The sequence below is a fragment of the Schistocerca gregaria genome, chromosome 1 (genome assembly GCF_023897955.1).
Source record: "Schistocerca gregaria isolate iqSchGreg1 chromosome 1, iqSchGreg1.2, whole genome shotgun sequence".
Classification (NCBI taxonomy): Eukaryota; Metazoa; Arthropoda; class Insecta; order Orthoptera; family Acrididae; genus Schistocerca; species Schistocerca gregaria.
The window spans coordinates 581,269,626-581,294,887 of NC_064920.1; the positions used below are offsets into that span (position 1 = coordinate 581,269,626).

General features: G+C 42.2%; 1 protein-coding gene across 1 annotated transcript in view; it reads right to left on the bottom strand.

Moving 5' to 3' along the window:
* LOC126357140 (charged multivesicular body protein 7) overlaps positions 1-25,262 on the bottom strand; it is a 215,638-nt gene that overhangs the window by 30,623 nt on the left and 159,753 nt on the right. The window contains exons 4-6 of the mRNA XM_050007427.1: positions 24,468-24,587; positions 22,909-23,013; positions 7,531-7,789 (exon numbers count right to left, since the gene is read on the bottom strand). Of these exons, the coding sequence (XP_049863384.1) occupies positions 7,531-7,789; positions 22,909-23,013; positions 24,468-24,587 (484 nt within the window). The remainder of the gene's footprint in view (positions 1-7,530; positions 7,790-22,908; positions 23,014-24,467; positions 24,588-25,262) is intronic.

The following is a 25,262-nucleotide window of genomic DNA, read 5'->3' on the forward strand; positions in this document are numbered from 1 at the left end:
TGTTTCGGGGAGAGAATGCTAATTAAAGCCCCTCTAAATTCAAACCAACACGGATATCACCAGGTAAATCATGCGAGACAGTTTTCCATCAACTTGTCAGGAAGGTGGAGAAAGCACTTCATCTACATCTACATCTACATGACTACTCTGCAATTCACATTTAAGTGCTTGGCAGAGGGTTCATCGAACCACAATCATACTATCTCTCTACTATTCCACTCCCGAACAGCGAGCGGGAAAAACGAACACCTAAACCTTTCTGTTCGAGCTCTGATTTCTCTTATTTTATTTTGATGATCATTCCTACCTATGTAGGTTGGGCTCAACAAAATATTTTCGCATTCGGAAGAGAAAGTTGGTGACTGAAATTTCGTAAAAAGCTCTCGCCGCGACGAAAAACGTCTATGCTGTAATGACTTCCATCCCAACTCGTGTATCATATCTGCCACACTCTCTCCCCTATAACGCGATAATACAAAACGAGCTGCCCTTCTTTGCACCCTCTCGATGTCCTCCGTCAATCCCACCTGGTAAGGATCCCACACCGCGCAGCAATATTCTAACAGAGGACGAACGAGTGTAGTGTAAGCTGTCTCTTTAGTGGACTTGTTGCATCTTCTAAGTGTCCTGCCAATGAAACGCAACCTTTGGCTCGCCTTCCCGACAATATTATCTATGTGGTCCTTCCAACTGAAGTTGTTCGTAATTTTAACACCCAGGTACTTAGTTGAATTGACAGCCTTGAGAATTGTACTATTTATCGAGTAATCTAATTCCAACGGATTTCTTTTGGAACTCATGTGGATCATCTCACACTTTTCGTTATTTAGCGTCAACTGCCACCTGACACACCATACAGCAATCTTTTCTAAATCGCTTTGCAGCTGATACTGGTCTTCGGATGACCTTACTAGACGGTAAATTACAGCATCATCTGCGAACAACCTAAGAGAACTGCTCAGATTGTCACCCAGGTCATTTATATAGATCAGGAACAGTAGAGGTCCCAGGACGCTTCCCTGGGGAACACCTGATATCACTTCAGTTTTACACGATGATTTGCCGTCTATTACTACGAACTGCGACCTTCCTGACAGGAAGTCACGAATCCAGTCGCACAACTGAGACGATACCCCATAGCTCCGCAGCTTGATTAGAAGTCGCTTGTGAGGAACGGTGTCAAAAGCTTTCCGGAAATCTAGAAATACGGAATCAACTTGAGATCCCCTGTCGATAGCGGCCATTACTTCGTGCGAATAAAGAGCTAGCTGCGTTGCACAAGAGCGATGTTTTCTGAAGCCATGCTGATTACGTGTCAATAGATCATTCCCTTCGAGGTGATTCATAATGTTTGAATACAGTATATGCTCCAAAACCCTACTGCAAACCGACGTCAATGATATAGGTCTGTAGTTAAATGGATTACTCCTACTACCCTTCTTGAACACTGGTGCGACCTGCGCAATTTTCCAATCTGTAGGTACAGATCTATCGGTGAGCGAGCGGTTGTATATGAGTGCTAAGTAGGGAGCTATAGTATCAGCGTAATCTGAAAGGAACCTAATCGGTATACAATCTGGACCTGAAGACTTGCCCGTATCAAGCGATTTGAGTTGCTTCGCAACCCCTAAGGTATCTACTTCTAAGAAACTCATGCTAGCAGATGTTCGTGTTTCAAATTCTGGAATATTCCATTCGTCTTCCCTGGTGAAGGAATTTCGGAAAACTGCGTTCAATAACTCCGCTTTAGCGGCACAGTCAGCGATAATAGTACTTCACTTCCAAGAAATAGCCCTCTGAATCTTCCTGGACATCGAGGGGGCCTTCAGTAACACGACCTTCAATTCAATGGTAAGGGCAGCATAGGTGCATGACCTAGGGACTGCTACATGTAGGTGGACCAGGGACATGCTTAGTGGAAGGAAGGTATGGGCTACCATGATGAACGAAGAGATGGTAATTAACACCACTAGAGGTTGCCCACAAGTAGTAGTTCTGTCCCCTTTATTGTGGAACCTAGTGGTGAAGGAACTCATTGAGGAATTAAATTCCAGACAATGCTTCTGCCAATGATACGCAGATGACCTTGACATAATAATACTTGGCAAATTTACTGAAAAAGATAGAAATATTGCACAAGGAGGTCTGGACATTGGGCAAGACTGGTGCATTAAAGAGGATCTAAGGGTTAATCCTAAGAAGCCTCTTGTGATGCCATTCACGAAGAGGCACATCCAACACTCAAGTTGGATTCTTAAGCTCTTCAATGAAATTCTACCTGAGAAAGGGCTAGTGAAATGTCTAGAGGTAACCTTAGATGGAAAACTAATATGGATCCCTCACATTAAGAGCATCTGCTCCAAGGCAAAAAGTACTCTAGTGAGTACCAGAAGAGCTCGTGGTTAGAACTAGGCCCCAGAGGTATGCACTGGATACACACCACAGTGGTTAGACCTAGGATTTCCCTCGGGGCTGCAGTGTGGGGGAAGAAGGTAGAACAGCGAGCTGCAGTTAAGGAGTTTGCTAAGGTGCAGAGACTGGCCTGCTTAGCCATAACAGGTGGTATTAGCAGCACACCAACTGCTGCGATGGAAGCCATGCTGGACACGCCTCCACTAATCCTTTGGGTCAAGATGGAGGCAGCAGTTGAGGCATACAGACTTAAAACTGGTAAAAACTAGATCTCAGTGGGATATCCAGAATCACACACTAGATAGTGAGTGAGGTAAATATAGGAATGGCAGGGGAAATGCCGCGTGACTACATAACAACTCCCAACTGCTTCAACAAGCCTTACAATATAATAATGGGAAGCAGGGAGCAGTGGGGAAAAAACAGTTCAGCCAAGACTGGAGGGCATTATCTCTCTAGGAAAACTGGCCTCCATATTCCAAGCCGAAATTACTGCAATCAGGGCATGTGTGGAGGAGAAACTGCGTAGGTGCTACAAGGACCATAGCATCTGCATCTATTCAGACAGCTGGGCAGCCCTGAAATCACTGGCAGCTCCTGCAACGAGATCTAAGACTGCTGCAGCATGCCACAGGGCTCTGCTGGAGCTAGGGGGGAGCAATAGAGAAAACCTAGTGTGGGTGCCTGGTCATTTAGGGATCTGTGGCAACGAACAAGCTGACAGACTGGCCAGGATGGGGGCAACGACTCCATTTATTGGACCGTAACCTTTCCTGACAATCACCAAGGCTGTGATCAAACTAGAACTACGAAACTGGCTTAGGAAACAGTACGTAGGATATTGGACCACCGTCCATAAACAAAAGCATGGTAAGGTAATGATGCCCAAGCCATGATTTAAAAGAAGCTCTGTAATCCTGGGATTGAACAGGAAGGAGATCAAACTCATGACTGGACTGATGACTGGCCATGTGAATTTAAAAAAACACCTACACGCAATGGGTATAACAGAAGACCATAAATGTAGGACCTGTGATGAGGGTGAAGAAACTGCATCACACCTAATCTTTGAACGCATGGCACTCGAGAGCAAAAGATACAGAACCTTCGGGACAAGTAGACCTGAAGAAACTATATGTAATAAATAAATAAATAAATAAAGGGACCTCTTGCACTATTTAAGGGCATTGGCTGGCTTTGCTAGATATACAAGGAGTGATACCACACAATAAACTCGGTTTTGGTCCGGGCAGTGGCAGGTTAGACCAAAGCTGTTTTAGCTTCCGTGTCAAAGAGAAATCAAATCAAATCAAAATAATCACAATATCTACAGGTGGGCAGTTTGTCTAAAACAGTTTGGTTACACGGTGGAGTATACTAAAGGAAAAGAGAATGTTATTTCTGATTCTAAGTAACCAGTGGAGTATGGTGCTTAACATGGAAATATAAACTGAGAAACAAATTTCAAAATTGTGTATGTGAAGGGAGTGAAAGATGAGAAAGATATTAGGAACATTTGCAATCAATTCAGGAGAAACCAAAATCACAATGATCATTGGAAATTAGTTAAAAGTTCCTTGCGGAAGAAAGGTTATAAGGAAGTGCAAGTGGTGTTGTTGTGGTCTCCAGTCCAGAGAGTTTGATGCAGCACTCCATGCTACTCTATCCTGTGCAAGCTGCTTCATCTCCCAGTACCTACTGCAACCTAAATCCTTCTGAATCTGCTTAGTGCATTCATCTCTTGGTCTCCCTCTACAATTTTTACCCTCCACGCTGCCCTCCAATACTAAATTGGTGATTCCTTGATGCCTGAGAATATGTCCTACCAAGGAATCCCTTCTCCTAGTCAAGTCGTGCCACAAATCTCTCTTCTCCCCAATTCTATTCAATGCCTCCTCACATTAGTTATGTGATCTACCCATCTGATCTTCAGCATTCTTCTGTAGCACCACATTTAGAAAGATTCTCTTCTCTTCTTGTCCAAACTATTTATCCTCCATGCTTCACTCTCAAACATAGATACACTCCATACAAATACTTTCAGAAAGGACTTCCTGCCACTTAAATCTATACTTGATGTTACCAAATTTCTCTTCTTCAGAAATGCTTTCCTTGCCATTGCCAGTCTACATTTTATAGCCTCTCTATTTCGACCATCATCAGTTATTTTGCTCCCCAAATATCAAAACTCATTTACTACTTTAAGCAACTCATTTCCTAATCTAATTTCCTCAGCATCACCCGATTTAATTCGACTTCATTCCATTATCCGTGTTTTGCTTTTGTTGATGTTCATGTTATATCCTACTTTCAAGACACTATCCATTCCGGGAGTAGACAACATTCCATTAGAACTACTGACACCCTTGGAAAAGCCAGTCCTGACAAAACTCTACCATCTGGTGAGCAAGATGTATGAAACAGGCGAAATACCCTCCGACTTCAACAAGAATATAATAATTCCAATCCCAAAGAAAGCAGGTGTCGACAGATGTGCAAATTAACGAACTATCAGTTTTATAAGTCACAGCTGCAAAATACTAACACGAATTCTTTACAGACGAATGGAAAAACTAATAGAATCCGACATCGGGGAAGATCAGTTTGGATTCCGTAGAAATGTTGGAACACGTGAGGCAATACTGACCCTACGACTTATCTTAGAAGCTAGATTAAGGAAGGGCAAACCTACGTTTCTAGCATTTGTCGACTTAGATAAAGCTTTTGACAATGTTGACTGGAATACTCTCTTTCAAATTCTGAAGGTGGCAGGGGTAAAATATAGGGAGCGAAAGGCTATTTACAATTTGTACAGAAACCAGATGGTAGTTATAAGAGTCGAGGGACATGAAAGGGAAGCAGTGGTGGAGTGAGACAGGGTTGTAGTCTCTCCCCGCTGTTATTCAATCTGTATATTGAGCAAGCAGTAAAGGAAACAAAAGAAAAGTTCGAAATAGGTATTAAAATTCATGGAGAAGAAATAAAAACATTGAGGTTCACCGATGACATTGTAATTCTGTCAGAGACAGCAAAGGACTTGTAAGAGCAGATGAATGGAATGGATAGTGTCTTGAGAGGAGGATATAAGATGAACATCAACAAAAGCAAAAAGAGGATAATGGAATGTAGTCGAATTAAGTCGGGTGATGCTGAGGGTATTAGATTAGGAAATGAGACGCTTAACGTAGTATAGGAGTTTCGCTGCTTGGGGAGCAAAATAACTGATGATGGTCGAAGTAGAGAGGATATAAAATGTAGACTGGCAATGGCAAGGAAAGCGTTTCTGAAAAAGAGATATTTGTTAACATTGAGTATAGGTTTAAGTGTCAGGAAGTCTTTTCTGAAAGTATTTGTATGGAGTGTAGCCATGTATGGAAGTGAAACATGGACGATAAATAGTTTGGACAAGAAGAGAATAGAAGCTTTCGAAATGTGGTGCTACAGAATAATGCTGAAGATTAGATGGGTAGATCACGTAACTAATGAGGAGGTATTGAATAGGATTGGGGAGAAGAGGAGTTTGTGGCACAACTTGACTAGAAGAAGGGATCAGTTGGTAGGATATGTTCTGAGACATCAAGAGATCACCAGTTTAGTATTGGAGGGCAGCGTGGACGGTAAAAATCGTAGAGGGAGACCAAGAGATGAATACACTAAACAGATACAGAAGGATGTAGGTTGCAGTAGGCACTGGGAGATGAAGCTTGCACAGGATAGAGTAGCATGGAGAGATGCATCAAACCAGTCTCAGGACTGAAGACCACAACAACATCATTTGAAATGTGCACTAGCAGAAATTGTTAGAACACTACTGATTTACATTACTTATTTTGTATATAAAACTGATATTTGATGTCTTATGTGATTGTACAAACAGAGGGAACTTTTATTTGAAACCTGTTTAGTTACACATACCGTATGACTGAGATATGATACACTGAGATCATTCTAGAAGGAATATTCACTATTGATGATTTGCTACATATTGGAAGGAGAGAACCATTATTTTACTTGACATGTCCTGTCATAAGAAGGAAGAGAACTTATACTGATATGACCTGTGCAGGAAGAAAAGATGTATTTGGAATGTAAATAATCTACAATGGGAAAATATTGATAGCTGTTATATGTGCTTTTAGCAAATGGGAATATGCTTACGGCTGATTGCCCAAGATTAGACTACACAGAGAGAAATGATATGCTGGTAATTCATGAAATGTATTCGCAGCTGCGAATATGGAGTACCATCAGCTGTATAATGGAATGACAACAATTAAAATTTGTGCTGGACCGGGACGCAAACCCAGATTACCCACTTATCACAAGCAGTCACCTTATATTAGGCTCTCTGAGTATAACCCACGACCAGACTCAAACTTCTACATGTTATCAACCAAGTGTCTACAACCTGTACTCGTATATCCATTATGTATATTCCCGCAAAGGGGAGACATCTTAATTGAAAGTCACTTGCATGGTATTGGCAGATAAATACGATATTGCATTGCCTGTGTTGTTCTAAAGTATGACTCAATACTCCTAGGGACAGGCAAGCTTGCTTCCCTAATAATAGAGATCACGGAGGCAATTTTGCACTAGTACAGCTACATTCACTTTTAATCTCTATGTACGGTGGGACTTGGAATGTACTTGATGGTTGACTGTTACAGTGCTGACACCTAAGTTTTCAGATTATCTGTGTATCCCGTTATGCTGGCCAATGGTGCAATATATATAGGGATTGTATCAACTACTCCCGCATCAACCACAGCCTGAAGATGGCATATTGAAAGGCTGAAACTGGTTGCAACAAAATAAATAAAATCATAAGGATGGCTGCAGGTGTTTTATTTTCTCACAATAGTAAATGGCCATCATTCCAAAGACCTCCTGTCAAAAGAATGGATATATTAAAACCATTATAACTACTGTGTTTACAGACTAGTGATAACAACTGCTGCAAGAACATGAGCACTGGGTTCTGAGTCAAGGCAGCTTTAAGGGGAAATTCTGACAAGCTATAATGTTATATGTTGATTGGGGGAAGAATCTGAAAGTTCATTGACAGTCTTACAAATAAATTTAAAAACAATTAAAATAATAACTGTCTATACATACCAGACAATGTCAAGTTCTTCAATCTTGACTCCAGTTTTTCGTGGTCTTTAGATTCAATATCTTCATCATCACTGATTTCTGGTTCAAATGAAAGACTCAGGTTCCCCTTTGTGACATGCGGAGGAGATGCCTGCTCTGACCCTGACTGGTCTAACTGCAGCAGCTGAGCAAGTTCAGCTTCCAATTCATCTTCTGATTCAGCACCACCATCAACAGTTTGTCCCAGCGCCGCTTCAACTTCTTTCTGGACATCCAGCATCTGAAATAAATTTTTATAAATTTATCACTTTCGCTCAATCACTAAAAAATACCTAATGCATTTCTGATATAAGTAGTGAAAAAAATGAAATAAATTTTGAAATGAAACTTTACCTTCCTCAAGCACATTCCTAAGAAACTCTTAGTGAGTTTTAGCACAGTAAAAGAGATATAGTAGACTTATTGTAGAAACAACTCTTAGGATATTACTATGTACTTTTTCTTCCTGTCTTTTCTCTTAGAGATGCACTAAAATCATTGTCGAATTTAGAAAGTAGAAGGTTGGTAACCAAAAACTGAAGCTGTGAGGTGGCAGCAAGAGTTATACATGGATAGCTCAGTAAGTAAGAATTGTTCATTAAATGCAATGGCTTATGTTCAATCCAGGTCAATAATACCGATTTAATCTTGCAGGAAATTTCACAAGTTTGGAATCTTTAACGACTGAAAATTAAAGCAACTGTCCTCCATTATGTGTAATGGGGCTGGCTCTAATGAATGTATGTTTCACCATTTTGATTGTATTGTTATGTATTGTGGTGCAAATAGAAGGACAAAATAAGCAATATGTAATGTTGTTACACAGCTTATTTCACTTAAAAAGTATCAAGTCAATATCTGAGATTTTTGCACCATTCAACGAGTTTTACGCTCCATTCAACAAATTAATCAGCATTAGTAGAATGTAAATTTTTCAGTTCATTATATGCTGTAGAAAGACGTGGAACACTAGTGCACAGTCTGGTGGTTTGGACTGTATACCACCATCTCTCCTCCCTTACAGTCTGACACTGGAAACACTTTCTACTGTGAAGACTAAGACAAGTTGTATGGTGGCAAAGTTAATACACTGAAGACAGAAGAAGCTCTGTTCACAAATTTCTAAAACAAATTCCTGCTCTCCCTAAATCTATCACTGCTATCTTTCACAAAACTGAATTGCTGTTAGTTTAGTAATGCGTTAATTTGCAGACTTTGCCAAATTAGTATATAATGAAGAAATATTATGTTCTTATAGCTCTGCAGAAATTTCCAGCTCTTTACATCTGGTCTGGACACCAGTCGGAGACAAATAAACATAGAACAACCCTAACAAAGCTCATGATTTCTATACTGGTGAAAGTTATGAACCTGTTACAAATATGGTCAAATTTTCAATCGATGTGGAGTCCTAATGACTGTTTTTGTCCGCTTCAATCATATCTCAAAGTACGTGTTTTTGACAGTTCTATCTGCACTTTGGCTCTAACCTTGTGTTTCAAATTTTTGTCCAATAAACAATGCACCTAATTCATATTGTTCTGTATCCAGACTACAGAAAATGCTGCTGCTACTCACAAGAACTCGGCGCAATACACTCACAAAAATAAAGTGCACTTTATCAAGCAAACACCATTAACAAGCAAGGGACTTGTTAATAACTGAAAGAAATGACAATGTTTTACCCCTTATTTCGTCTAAGCCCTTGTGAAATCCTCACTCAGTGGTGACACACTATGTATTGCAGTGCATTGTAGCAAGACATTTACAAAGTTACCTCAACACTACAACATTGATATTAAACATCAATTAATGGTGCATAGAGAAGTTATAGGGGCATGGATCTGAGTGTGAAGGTTCAGCCACTCTGCTGATTCTCCTTCATTGTAAGCAGCAGAACATGAACTCCGTGAGGAGGTTTCTATGACCCCATAAGGCTGAATTAACTGACATTTTGAAAGCGAAGCTCTTCCCTTGAAGGTGTTGAGAACACCTCAGAGAAAACAGACATATTACAATGTAAATCCTCAAGATTAATGAAGATGTAAATCTTAGATCGTAAGTCAAGTTTTATGTGGTTGGATGTACTGATTGATGTAAAACACACACACACACACACACACACACACACACACACACACACACACAGAATTTGGCATGAGAAAACTCTGGTTCTGGAAAGAAGGGTTTCGGTAAAGTTTTTGGAATTATTTGGAAGAAACACTTTGTTACCAGGCAACTCAAGAATCAACACTGGAAATTATTGTAAATTATATGAGGGAGCACTCCCAAAAAGCTATCTACCAAAAACGAGTTAGTAACACTGTAGATAATAAGAAGAAATTTTCACAACCAGACAACTGTTGTGAGTATTTATAACTCATTCAAACGACATGCATGTATGTATCAGTTACAACACAGACGAGTTTGTGATGGGTCTGGTGAAGAAGAGTAGCACGGGGATAGCAACAGGTTGATTGCACGACTGCAGTTCAACTCGACACACCGCCTACGGTGGTGCAAGTTTTTATGCCACATCACATCAGCTGCTCATCGCCAGCACAACAGCTGCCTGCCACAACTTCTCAACATGACACACTAACTTCATCTGTGCAGTCGACAGCAGCATCCCAAGTTTGCTGTTCTAAGCATAGGGTGAGCTGTGATTCAGCACTTTTCTTTTGGTCTATTGTGGTATGTACCAGAGCTTACAGGATTAGTTACCAACGTATGTGAGAGAAGAAACTCAGTGAACACCTAGTTTAGCTAATTAGTTGGGCATTTATTTAGTAGTGTATGCCTCTGTGGGCTCAAAAAATAGCAGCTGAGGCACTGGAAAGCTTTAAGTCATTTGTGGAACAGAACAGTAAAGCTATTGAGGAGAACAATAAAGCATTTAACAAGAAATTATAAGGCATGTTCAGATGCTCACAGGAACCTCTTAAAACTGAACTGGGAGTTACCATTAAGGCTCAAGGGGATGCTACTCTTAAGAAGTTAGAAGAAAGTATCTACTCAAAGTTAGAGGTTACAACTACTGAGTTGGCAGTGATTAAATCACAAGCAGAAGCATTTGCAGAGGAGTTAATGTCTACAATTAACATAGAGGGTAATGAAATTACTGCTTTGGAGAAAGAATCAAATGATCTGCCTAGTAAAATACGAATGGATATTAGAAGTGCGCACGTAGCCATGGTATACTGCAGCCAGGAACTAGGTTAACAGGAAGAGGAATATTTTCTAAGGTGCAAAAGTAGATAAACTGAATTTTTCTGTTTAGACCTATACCATTTGTGCAAAACCAGTCAGTTACTTTCATAAAAACATCATTTACTATTTTCTGTCTTGATGCTTCATTGCTCGTCTTCACAAAAATGCTTGTATAATCTGCAAACATGACTAATTCCGTTTCATAAATCAAATAAAATGGCAGGTCATTAATATAAATCAAGAATATTAGTTGGCTAATGACTGAAGCCCGTGGGACTCGCACTGTAATTTCTCAACATATAAATAATGTGCAATTCCTCTTTGTATTATTTGAACAGCCTAAGGTGATTTTCTGCATCTATTTTCTAAAATAAAAAGTAAACCAGAAATTTGCTGAACTGTGTATTCAATAAAAACTTAACTTCTCTAATGTAATATTGTGACTGACACAAGGAAATGGTTTCGCTAAGTCACAGAAGACCGAGATAAGGAAATTTATCATTTAAGGATGTTATTATATGCTCAGCAAATGTGTAAATACATGCCTTCTAGAAAATTTTAGAAAATGGTGTAAGGAGTGGCTTTGGATGGTAATTACTGACATCTGTAGAGTCACCCTTTATATGAACTTTAACTTTTTGGTGTCATGATGACCTCCTTTATTTTAGATGGGAATATAAGATTAATTTTTATTACCTAATGTTCTCTGTATTGCTGCTTCTGTGTACTACTTTGCTTTCTCTTTGCACCTATTTTGTCACCTCCCACTTTTTAAAATTAATTATTAAAATATCTGCTACACATGAACTGTCTTTTATGATGTCCACACTCTCTTTAATAGTAATAGTGTCATCATCTATGGTGTCTTTCCCTGTCTCTCCTTAAACAATATTCCTTACCGATTTGATTTTATTATGTGAGCTGACAGTTTCTGACAAGACGTGCATACCTCCTGGAATTTTCTACAGCTTTTCATAATATATTAAAGTACTGTTTACAATAAGAGCACATTTCTGGGTCATTATGTGTTCTGACTATTTTGTACAAATCCGTTTGCATTCAGAAGAGGCTCTGATATCCACTGGGCATCCAAGGTTTCTTTAATGACATGCCATTATTATATTTAATTCTCTTTTCAGGAAAATCACTTTAACAACAGATATGAATTCATTAACAAATATGCTGAATTTAGAGTTGGCATTAGGTTTATTGTATACTTCGGCCCAGTCAATATTTCTTAATCTTTGTTTAAAATCTTTCGTAGTTTTGTCATTAATTAGCCTCACTGTATTAGAGTTTTCCAAACTGTATGCAGAGTTTGTGTGTCTAATATGACTACATATTCAACCAAAAGCCCATTTAACATCGGGTAGGCAGATGTTTCTTTAACTACTGCTTGTTGAATTAGCAGATTTTTAAGCAGATCAGGTATGGAAATGACTGATATCAAATTATAAATGGATGAAAGCACCTCTAAACAGCTTAATTTACACTTGAAATTAACAGTCCCTTCCTTCTGACAGAAAGTACAATTAACCAAAATTTTTCATGAAAATTTCCTCTTTATCCAATGGAGATGAGTTTACTGCAAAATCACACACATTAGATTTCATCATCATCATTTACGACTGATTATGCCTTTCAGCATTCAGTCTGGAGCATAGACCCTCTTATAAAATTCCTCCATGATCCCCTATTCAGTGCTAACATTGATGCCTCTTCTGATGTTAAGCTGATTACTTCAAAATCATTCTTAACCGAATCCAAGTACCTTCTCCTTGGTCTGCCCCGACTCCTTCTACCCTCTACTGCTGAAACCACGAGTCTCTTGAATAACCTTGCTTCTCCCATGCATGTAACATGACCCCACCATCTAAGCCTGTTCGCCCTGACTGCTGCATCTATAGAGTTCATTCCCAGTTTTTCTTTGATTTCCTCATTGTGGATACCCTTCTGCCATTGTTCCCATCTACTAGTACTTGCAATCATCCTAGCTACTTTCATATCCGTAACCTCAACCTTATTGATAAGGTAACCTGAATCCACCCAGCTTTCGCTCCCATACAACAAAGTTAGTCGAAAGATTGAACGGTGCACAGATAACTTAGTCTTGGTGCTGACTTCATTCTTGCTGAAGAGAGTAGATCGTAGCTGAGCGCTCACTGCATTAGCTTTGCTACACCTCGCTTCCAGTTCTTTCACTATGTTGCCATCCTGTGAGAATATGCATCCTAAGTACTTGAAACCGTCCACCTGTTCTAACTTTGTTCCTCCTATTTGGCACTCAATCCGTGAATATTTCTTTCCCACTGCCATTACTTTCGTTTTGGAGATGTTAATCTTCATACCATAGCCCTTACATTTCTGATCTAGCTCTGAAATGTTACTTTGCAAACTTTCAATCGAATCTGCCATCACAACTAAGACATCGCATATGCGAGACTGCTTACTTTGTGTTCACATATCTTAATCTCACCCAGCCAGTTTATTGTTTTCAACATATGATCAATAAATAATATGAACAACAGTGGAGACAGGTTGCAGCCTTGTCTGACCCCTGAAATTACGCCGAACCATGAATTCAATTTACCGTCAACTCTAACTGCTGCCTGACTATTTATGTAAAGACCTTTAATTGCTTGCAAAAGTTTGCCTCCTATTCCATAATCTCATAGAACAGACAATAACTTCCTTCTAGGAACCCGGTCATATGCCTTTTCTAGATCTACAAAGCATAGATACAGTTCCCTGTTCCACTCGTAACACTTCTCCATTATTTGCCGTAAGCTAAAGATCTAGGCCTGACTACCTCTAAGAGGCCTAAACCCACACTGATTTTCATCCAATTTGTCCTCAACTAACACTCACACTTTCCTTTCAACAATACCTGAGAAGATTTTACCCACAACGCTAATTAGAGAGATACCTCTGTAGTTGTTACAATCTTTTCTGTTTCCATGTTTAAAGATTGGTGTAATTGCTGCTTTTGTCCAGTCTGATGGAACCTGTCCCGACTCCCAGGCCATTTAAATTATCCTGTGTAGCCATTTAAGACCTGACATTCCACTGTATTTGATGAGTTCCGACTTAGTTTCATCCACCCCAGCCCCTTTATTGCACTGCAATATATTGACCATTTTCTACAGTTCCTCAAATGTGATCCTATTTCCATCATCAATCCTATCCCATTGTACATCGAAATCTGAAACATTACTCATTGTATTTTCACCTACATTGAGTAACTCTTCAAAATATTCCCTCCATCTGCCCAAGGCATCAACACGATTCACCAGCAGTTTTCCTGACCTGTCCATAATACTTGTCATTTCCTTCTTACCTCTCTTTCGAAGACTGCTAATTACACTCCAGAATGGTTTTCCAGCAGCTTGACCCAAAATCTCCAACCTGTTTCCAAAGTTTTCTTCTTGGATGCTGCAATTATCTGTTTGGCTTTGTTTCTTTTCAACATACCTTTCTCTGTCTACCTGAGTTCTAGTATGAAGCCATTTTTGATATGCCATTTTTTTCCCTTTACAGGATGCCTTGACTGTGTCATTCCACCAAGCTGTTTGCTTCATCCTACTTTTACACACTACTGTTCCAAGACATTCTTTAGCCACTTCTAGTACTGTGTCCCTGTACCTTGTCCATTCCTTTTCCAATGACTGTAATTGACTACATTCAACTAACTCGTACCTTTCTAATATCACTGTTATGTACTTGTGCCTGATTTCCTTATCCTGAAGTTTCTCCACTCTTATCCTCCTACATATGGACCTGACCTACTGCACTTTTGGCCTCACAATACCAATTTCACTGAAGATTAAATAGTGATCAGTGTCATCAAAGAATCCCCTGAATACACGTGTGTCCCTCACAGCCTTCCAGAATTCCTGATCTGTTATTGTATAGTCAGTGACAGATCTGGTTCCCCTGCCTTCCCAAGTATACCGGTGAATGTTCTTATGTTTAAAAAAGGAGTTTGTGATTACTAAGCCCATACTGGCACAGAAATCCAAGAGTTGTTTCCCGTTCCTGTTAGCCTCCATATCCTCTCCAAATTTAAAAATAACCTTTTCATACCCATCTGTTCGATTTACAATCCTGGCATTAAAATCACCCACTAGCAGAACACTGTCCTTGTCCTTTACTCTAACAACTATGTCACTGAGTGTGTCATAACAACTATCCATCTTATCTTGATCTGTCCCTTCACAATGCGAATATACTGACACAATCCTAATTTTCTTGTTAGTCACTGTCGAATCTATCCACATCAGTCATTCGTTTACATATCTTACTGGAACTACACTGGATTCCATTTCTTTCCTGATGTAAAGCCCTACACCCCATTGTGCTATTCCTGCTTTGACTCCTGACAGGTAGATCTTGTATTCTCCCACTTCCTCTTCTTTCTCACCCCTTACCCGAATGTCACTAACAGCTAAAACGTCCAACCCCATATTACTTGCAGCCTCTGCCAACTCTACCTTCTTCCCAGAGTAGCCCCCATTGATATGAATAGCTCCCCACCTCGTTACCATTCGTTTGCCGAGTCTTATCTTAGGAGTCCCTGGTTTGTCAATTGGAGGTGGGGCTCCGTCACCTCGAAATGTCCGAGGCATTTTGCTCTGATTGTTGCCAGCATCATATTTAAAGTACCAGGGAAGCAGGTTGCTAGCCTTACTTGCCCCGGGTCCCATTGGCTTTTACCCCTAACGGTTGAGGGACTAACCGGTGGATTTGATAGTCTTTGCCATCTGAGCACAAAGGTGACCACGACTCAGAATATGTCCGAGATGCCCAGCCTTATTCCAAAGTAACTGGTATCCTGACTGTCAGGACCACTTACTTGGCCACTCATATGTTGCCCATGGTTCATGAACTAGGACATGACAACAGGAACCCACACCATGAACCACTAAATATTCTTCCCTTACATTTCCCAATATAAATTCACAAGCATGTGCTCCGACATACTGATCTATATGGAATGAAATTATTTCTAAATTTTTATATTAACACCCTTTTTATGAATGTGTGGTTCCTCGTTTGTCCACACTTGCTCTGTATGAATATGCAGCTCACTTACAACATGCCTTTCTATCAATGCAGTTATATAATTCAGATGGACAAATGACATCAATTTCTTTCCAACACAATGAACTTGAAAACAAATCAACAACTCATTTACTTCATTTTTTACTCCCCTAATATTCTGATCAAGGAAGCTGATTTCACCTCTCTCTATTATTATTAGGTGAATTTTCTTTGGTTGGTTGGTTGGTTTGTGGGATTAAAGGGACCAGCCTACCATGGTCATCGGTCCCTTTTTCAAAAAAAAACTAAAACCACCCAAGGTAAACAAAACACGAACAACAGGAAAGACAGCAGACGAAACAGGACATGAAATACCTGACAGAGACCAGACAAAACAAATTAAAACACACAGTGTGACGGTGGTTGGCCGACCATGGAGGAAAAAAAGGAAAAGCCGACCACCAAGAACATATTAAAAACTCAGTTTAAAATCAGAGGCTAAAAGCCAGAATCAACACTATAAAACAAACACTCAGATTAAAGGATAAAAGGATAGAGCGTGTCAAGCAGCGCAAACGTCTGCCTGAGCACAGATAAAAGTGGACAGTCCAACAAAACGTGGGCCACTGTCAATGCCAAGCCGCAGCGGCATAGATGGGGGTCCACACGGCGCAATAAGTGGCCGTGGGTCATCCGTGTGTGCCCAATGCGCGGTCGGCAGAGGACGACAGACTCCTTGCGAGAGACTCGCACGGAGGAGTGCTACACAGTCGTCGTGTCCTTGATGGCACGGAGTTTGTTAGGGGTGGTCAGACCGCACCATTCAGCATCCCAAAACGAGAGAACTTTGCGGCGTAAGACTGCCTGCAAATCAGTCGCTGGGAGGCCAATCTCCAGAGATGGTGCAGTGGTGACCTCTTTCGCCAGGCGGTCAACAGTTTCACTGCCGGGGGTATACCAACATGGCCTGGGGTCCAAACAAAGACCACAGACCTGCCGCCATGGGCGAGAGTATGCAGGGACTCTTGGATAGCCATCACCAGACGAGAATGAGGGAAACACTGGTCGAGAGCTCGTAAACCGCTCAGGGAATCGCTACAGATAACAAAGGACTCACCTGAGCAGGAGCGGATATACACTAGGGCACAAAAGATGGCGACCAGCCCAGCAGTGTAAACACTGCAGCCAGCCGGCAACGAACGTTCTTCAGAATGGTCCCCTAGAGTTAGTGCATAACCGACACGACCAGCAACCATTGAACCGTCAGTGTAGACAACGCCAGGATGGAATAAAAGCGGCGGCAGAAGGCCTCCAGAGGGACTGAGTCCTTCGAGCCCTGTGCCAAGTCGAGCCGAAGGCAAGGGCGAGGCACACACCACGGGGGTGTACGCAGAGGGGCCCGGAAAGGAGGTGGAACAGGGAAATACCCAAGCCCGTAGAGAAGCTGTTTGACACGTATGGCAATCGGACAACCCGACCGGGGCCAACGTTCTGGCAGATGGACACGATAATTTGGATGCCCGGGCAAGCTAAAAACATGGGCAGCATAAGCAGCCAGTAATTGTTGGCATCGTAACCGCAGTGGAGGGACACCTGCCTCCACAAGTATGCTGCCCACAGAGCTGGTTCGGATGGCACCAGTGGCAAGGCGTATCCTGCTGTGGAGGATTGGGTCCAGCACCCGCAATGCAGATGGGGATGCTGAGCCATAAGCCAGACTCCCATAGTCCAGACGGGACTGGACTAACGCCTGGTAAAGCCGTAGGAGTGTAGATCGGTCGGCGCCCCACCCGGTGTGGCTCAGGCATTGCATAGCATTTAGATGCCGCCAACACGCCTGTTTAAGCTGCCGAATATGAGGCAGCCAAGTCAACCGGGCATCAAAAACCACCCACAAAAACCTATGTGACTCTACCACTGGAAGAAGCTCGTCGTCAAAATAAAGCCGCGGCTCCGGGTGAAGAGTGCGTCGCCGGCAGAAATGCATAACGCAGGTCTTGGCTGCAGAAAACTGAAAACCATGCACTACAGCCCAAGACTGCGCCTTGCGGATTGTGCCAATAGAGCTGTAGTAAAGGCAGAAGTCGGCAGCATACGGGGAAGCAGAGATAGAATTTCCCACGGCCGCAGCGAGCCCGTTAATGGCTATTAAAAACAGACAGACACTTAGAACAGAACCCTGCGGCACACCGTTCTCCTGGACTTGGGAGGAACTATATGAGGCCGCGACGTGCACGTGGAAGGTACGATACGACAGAAAATTGCAGATATAGATCAGCAGAGGGCCCCGAAGACCCCATCCATGAAGCATAGAAAGGATGTGATGACGCCATGTCGAAAAAGACAGCGACCAGATGCTGACGGCGGGCAAAAGCAGTACGGATGGCCGACTCCAGGTTCAGCAGATTGTCGGTGGCGGAGCGGCCTTTACGGAACCTCCCCTGAGACGGAGCCAGAAGGCCCCAAGACTCCAGTACCCAATTCAAGTGCCGGCCCACCATACATTCAAGCAACTTGGAAAGAACGTTGGTGAGGCTAATGGGACGGTAGCTGTCCACCTCTAAAGGGTTCTTCCCCGGTTTCAGAATGGGAACAACAAGACTTTCCCGCCATTGCGACAGAAACTCACCCTCGACCCAAATGCGGTTGTAAAGGTCGAGGAGGCGTCGCTGGCAGTCCACTGAAAGGTGTTTCAGCATCTGAGAGTGGATTCTATCTGACACAGGAGCGGTATCAGGACAAGCGGCGAGGGCACTACGAAATTCCCACTCACTAAATGGAACATTGTACAATTCAGGATGGTGGGTGCGAAAAGAAAGACTCTGACATTCTATCCGCTCTTTAATGGAGTGGAAGCCCAAGGGGTAGTTGGCAGAAGTGGAATTCAGAGCAAAGTGCTCTGCCACTGACACGGGTCCAATAGCCATAGAGGTGGCGAATCTTGGCCCAGACCTGCGATGGAGTGACATGGAGGCCAATGGTGGACACATACCGCTCCCAGCACTCCTGCTTGCATTGGCAGATAATGCAGCAGGCTCGCGCACGCAGCCATTTGAAGGCGATAAGGTGTTCAATTGACGGATGTCGCTTGTGACGCTCGAGCGCCCGCCGGCAAGCTTTAATCACTGCAGCGATCTCAGGCGACCACCAAGGCACAGTCCGCCGCCGAGGGAACCCAGAAGAACGGGGAATGGCAGATTCGGCGGCAGTAATGATGCCGGTGGTGACCGACTGAACCACTGCACCAATGTCACCGTTAGAAAGAGGCGCAGTAGTGGCAGTGGAGGAGAACAAGTCCCAGTCAGCCTTATTCAGAGCCCATCTGCTAGGGCGCCCAGAAGATTGACACTGTGGCAGTGACAGAAAGATCAGAAAGTGGTAACTACCACACAGGTCGTTATGCACTCTCCATTGGACAGACAGTAAGAGGCTAGGACTACAGATGGAAAGGTCAATGGCGGAGTATGTGCCATGCGCCACACTGAAGTGTGTGAAGGCACCATCATTTAAGATCGAGCTGCGCCAATAAATGCTCAACGATGGCGCCTCGACCTGTTGCCACTGACCCACCCCACAGATGGTTATGGGCATTAAAGTCGCCCAGTAACAGGAAAGGTGGCGGCAATTGGGATATCAGAGCAGCCAGGACATGCTGCGCGACATCACCATCTGGTGGAAGGTAAAGACTGCAGACAGTAACAGCCTGTGGCGTCCACACCCGAACAGCGACAGCCTCTAAAGGAGTTTGGAGACGTACAGACTCGCTGTGAAGAGAGTTCAAGACATATATGCAGAAGCCAAGACACCCTTTCATAAGCTGCCCGGTTGTTATAATAACCCCGATTGCCACGGAGAGCGGGGGTTCGCATTGTCGGAAACCAAGTTTCCTGCAGAGCAATGCAGAGGAAATGGTGTAGGCTGATAAGTTGGCGGAGCTCAGCTAGATGGTGGAAGAAACCGCTGCAGTTCCACTGGAGGATGGTGTTGTCCATGGCTGAGAAAGGCGTGACAGTACTGAGAAGGCAGATTATGCCGCTGGGTCACTTGCTGCCTCTGATTGAGCATCTGTGACAGTTCTTTCCACGGCGTCTGAGTGACCGGCAAGATAGAGGTCCTCAGCGGACGCCAGAATCTCCACCTCGTCCTCAGACACAGAGCTTGTAGGAAGCGGTGGGACAGGTGCCACCGCAATGTCGTTAGCCTTGGGGACTTTCTTCTTCTTCTGTTTCTCTCGCTGTGCCTTCGATGGTTCAGGCTTCACGGGCTTCACTGGGTCAGTCTCAGGGACGGACGACGACCACGAGGCCCGACGACCAGGGACTGGTGGTTGTTTTAGCCACTTGCGGGTGTCCGCTTTTCCACTGGTCGGACCTTGGGAAGGGAGGTCCCCAAGGGACCCCTTCCTGGCGAGAGTAGCCGAAGAAGTCTTACTCTTCTCCGGCTGGGAAGGGGGAGCTGATGTCCCCGATGGTTGGGAGGGTGTTGCTCCTGAAGAAGATGGAACAGGAGCAACAGGGTGTGAAGTGCCCCCCACAACCAAGGGGGCTTTTGGATTCTGACCAATCAGAGAACCAACCGTACGGGATGACAAGGAGAGGGAAGAACCGTCGTTGCAGCAGCGGCGTACGTTGACGTCATTGGCACAGGATGGAGCCTCTTATATTTCCGCCTAGCCTCTGAGTAGGTCAGGCGGTCCAGGGTTTTATATTCTATTATCTTCCGTTCTTTCTGGAAGATCCTACAGTCCGGCGAGCAGGGGGAATGGTGTTCTCCGCAGTTAACACAGATGGGAGGCGGAACACATGGAGTATTGGGATGCGAAGGATGTCCACAATCTCGACATGTGATGCCAGAAGTACAGCGGGATGACATGTGCCCAAACTTCCAGCATTTAAAACACCACATCGGAGGAGGGATATATGGCTTCACATCACAGCGGTAAACCATCACCTTGACCTTTTCGGGCAAAACATCACCCTCGAAGGCCAAGATGAAGCCATCGGTGGCTACCTGATTATCCCTCAGACTGTGATGGACGCGCCGGACAAAGTGAACACCCCGTCGTTCTAGATTGACGCATAGTTCATCGTCGGACTGCAGTAGAAGATCCCTGTGGAATATAATACCCTGGACAATGTTTAGACTTTTATGGGGAGTGATGGTGACAGAAACATCCCCCAACTTGTCACAAGTGAGCAACTTCCTTGACTGGGCAGAGGATGCTGTTTTGATGAGAACCGGCCCAGAGCGCATTTTGGACAAGCCCTCTACCTCCCCGAACTTGTCCTCTAAATGCTCCACAAAAAACTGGGGCTTGGTCGACATAAATGATTCCCCATCAACTCGCGTACACACGAGGTACCGGGGTGAATAATCTCCACTGCCTTCTTTAGCCATACGTTCCTCCCATGGAGTGGCCAGGGAGGGAAACAATCTCTGATCAAATTTCTTCCCATTGAGGTTAGACCTTGATCGCTTAGAGACTGCTGGTGGAGGCCCACCAGCGAGAGATGATGTACCACGCTTCATTGCAGGTCATCCGCCCTGCTGCCACCCACTCCGACCAGGAGCTCTCCCCACGGGCGCCACCCAGCCGCAGCAAAGACCACCTGGCAGGATGGCCTTTGCCGGGAGTCCTGATGCCCCAGAGGGATAGGCATCCACTCCTCGGCATACGTGGGGAGGTAGCAGCTCAGGCAACAGCAGTGTGATCCCTGTGTAGTAAGGGGGCTACCACCAAGAGGGTACATAACAACCCCACCACAATGGACTGGCTACCGTGCTGGCTGTCGGGTGTCAAAATATCCATGTACATAACGAGGGCAAAGATGGAAGTGCACTATGGAGGGAATGTACGCTACCAGGAACACACTGCAGCAGATGTGGCCGGAAGCTCGATGGAAGTCCAACTCCATGACAATATCGGGTAGGCCAATCTTAGGGCAAGATGGATACACAATACACCACGTAAGGCGTCCTTCCCCAAATGGTACGCACTAACAGAAAATTTTGAAAGATAGTGGTCAAACCCCTTAGGGGACCATAACATTAAGGCCGAAATGTTTGAGACTCCTTTTAGTTATCTCTTACGACAGGCAGGAATACCGCGGGCCTATTCTTACCCCCGAACCCGCAGGGGGGAATTTTCTTTAATGCTGTCTGTCTGAATTCAGTATTTGTCCTAGTGTTGATGTTCTACACCATAATGATACACAATTAAACACCAAGAATGAAAGTGGAGCACACAATTAGGACAAGAGCGGTACAATGTGCAATAATAAAATGGCCTTGTCCATGAATCAATATCAAAGCTGCAATGTGCTACTGATTTATGATTTTCTTTCTCTTGGGAAACTCCTAGGGAAGAATATTTACAGAGTATTATTATATATACCTAAATATTCTTAAATAATCCTCAGCTTTCATCTACTTTCACTGACTGGGCAAGGACTTGCATTTGAGTTCTACAACAGCAAAAAGAAATATTGAAAAAATATGTCAACTTAAAGAGTTTTAAATATCAAGAAAGATATTAAGTGGGGAGAAGATGAAATAGTTCTGTTGTACTGGGCAAACGCGCCTTTTTCACTTTCTTCCCATTAACAAATCAAATACTGCACTGCATTTTACATATACTCCTAACAGACCTTGACAATGAACAGTTAGACTTCTTGTTTGTTAAGAAAATGTCATAGTGTACATGGGCAGTGGAGGAAGAGGTAAAGAAAAGAGTCAGCTGTCTGACTGAACTGTCACTAGGAGCTACTCAATCAGGAATGCCTACGAAATTTACTTTTTTTGTCTTGAATTATTCATCTCCTCCTCCACCCAAGGACTTCATTCATAAAACTGAAGGAAAGTATATTAAAGTCTACTCTGCTACAAGGTTACCAAAAAAAATTTTTTTTCATTTGCTATTTACAAAACCTATTAACTTTTGAAGGTCATAAAGCTGCACAATCTGGTGTCATCATTTCACTTAGAGTTTAGTAATACAAAATATGTGAATGCTATATCTGAAAGCATGACCAGTCCATGAAAGTCGAGAGATATTATACTCACATTCTTAAAAGAAAAAGCATCTCTGATTGAGCAATATAAAATACATACCTCTTCAATCTCAGACATTGTGTCCGCCACATTGTCTTCTGATAGACCAGATTCCTTGAATCTCATTTTCAAAGCAGTCAATCCTATCTTGTATGACTCCAACACCTTTATAATTAATGATACAGAGTTAGGAACAAGTAAGTGCAGCATATCTACAACAAAGATACAATAATACAAATGCTTGAAAAGTTTGCTTCAACTTAAAACCTTCAGTTTTTACTATAGAGTACTGAGGTATAATGATGGTCAGCTGAAGGCAACATGATCCAAATAACGTACACTGTACATCATTGTGTATATGCAGTGAATTAAATCAAATATAAAATTGTGCTCAAAATAGCTGAAGATTCTACAGCAGTAACAGCATACGTCCAAATGAGGTACTCTTAGTGTGACCAGTATGACAGAATTCTGCTTTGCTATGGCAAAAGAGGTAATTGTTGAGATATAAAGAACAACTGCTCAGACCTTTGAAATAAACGCATAAAAATTTCACACACTTTGAAGGCTTACATGCGGTAAATATTGTCAACATTATAACACCAGAACTAAAATAATGTGAAATTTTATCTGAAATATATCCTACAAACAGTTTCAACTGCTAGTGCCTCACCTGAAGTCAATGCCTTATTACACATAAAATTACTCACCAACAGGCAATGATGATGAACTTATATACAAATCAGAGACTTTTTTGTTGCAAAAAATAAACATAATGTGAAATGGCAAACATTTTAAGAAATATACGTAATATCCCATAAAAGTGAACCGAGAAAATTTTAAGGGCTTGTATTCCAGACAGAATCTACATCTATTCTTCATGCTACACATAATACTCCCCAACAGACTTTGATGGCTATTAGACTAATAAATATAATAACTTCACAGAATCTAAGAAACAGTCATTCCTCCCCCCCCCCCCCCCCCCCTCCCAATTACTAGAAAGGAAAGAAACTTTAAAGCATCAAACAGAAAAGTGCCCTCTACTACATACTTTACAGTGATTTGCGGAGTACAGATGAGTATTCTCTGTTGTTATTTCATCAAACTGGAGTATGAAGAAATTTGTCAGGGACTAAACATGACAGACACTAATACTGAGAGACACAGTAATGAAGTGCTTCTAACTCTGCCTAGTCAATTTAATTTCTTTTTAAATTTATATATTTATTACTGGCAATCAGTATGCTGACTTTAGTGTTCCCTTCATTTATTTAATATTATCCTCAACTTGTTTCTTTTATGTAATCACTGTCATTGATTCAGCTCTTTGTTTTTCTTGAATTTCATCCATATTATTGCCCATTCTGTCAAATCTATATAATGCCATGTCTTACTCTAGATAAGCAACTCACACTAGTCCATTATTCTATGGCAGGCATTACATGATGTGGAATTTTTTTCCTTTCTTGAGAAGGGGCTAGCCACTCCAAATATCTAAGACAAATTAACACCCCACAGTGAGGTCTTACTGCAACTAACTTGAAGAGATCTGTTTCCTTCGGAATATTTTTAAAAATATTTTACAAAAGTATGGGTATAACAAAGATTGTTCATACCTTGCTATCGGATTCAGCTTCTCTTATACGTGATAATAATTGCTGGACATTGTCAAGAATTGCAGAGTTTTTCGTTATGGATGTCTCCAGTTGATGCTTCTTTCTCAAACACATTTTTGCCTGCAAGATAATCAGTAAAATATTAAGTCTGGTCATTATTACACAATTTTGTCAAAACATTAAATGTGGAGAACCAAATTATTTTTTCTTCAGGCCTATCTGGTTTGAAGTAAAACATTAGAACAGAGGGATTGAATATCAAAGAAAGTCATTAAAGCATTCCCTAAAATAACTGTGGAACTACTAACCACAATAGTCAAGCCTCAGAAGAAGGTTGTTTTTCAGATACTCTGAAGTATGCAGTCCTAGGTCCCATTTCGTTTCTGTTTTACATGCACAATCTACTGGTTAATATTAACTATCATTCAATTTCATTTCCTGATGACACATCTGTAACTATTAAAACTAATACTACTGACCAAATTCTTCAAGCTGTTGTAAATATCTTACAAATATTAGAGAAATGGTTTGATCTAAACAGATTAAAATCAAACAAAATTAACTAAATCCAGTTAACAAAGTTTAAAACAAAAAAGCTAAGTTAAATGATGTTCAGATCCATCACAAAAATGTAGTCTTTCAGGAAGCTAGTTGCGTAAAATTCATAGGAATACCAGTTGATAAAAGTTTATCTTGGGCTTCAGATATACAGTATCTCAGAAATAACTACATATCCGTGCATTCACAATGAAGATGTTACACAATGCTACCATCTTGAATATCATAGCCATGTCA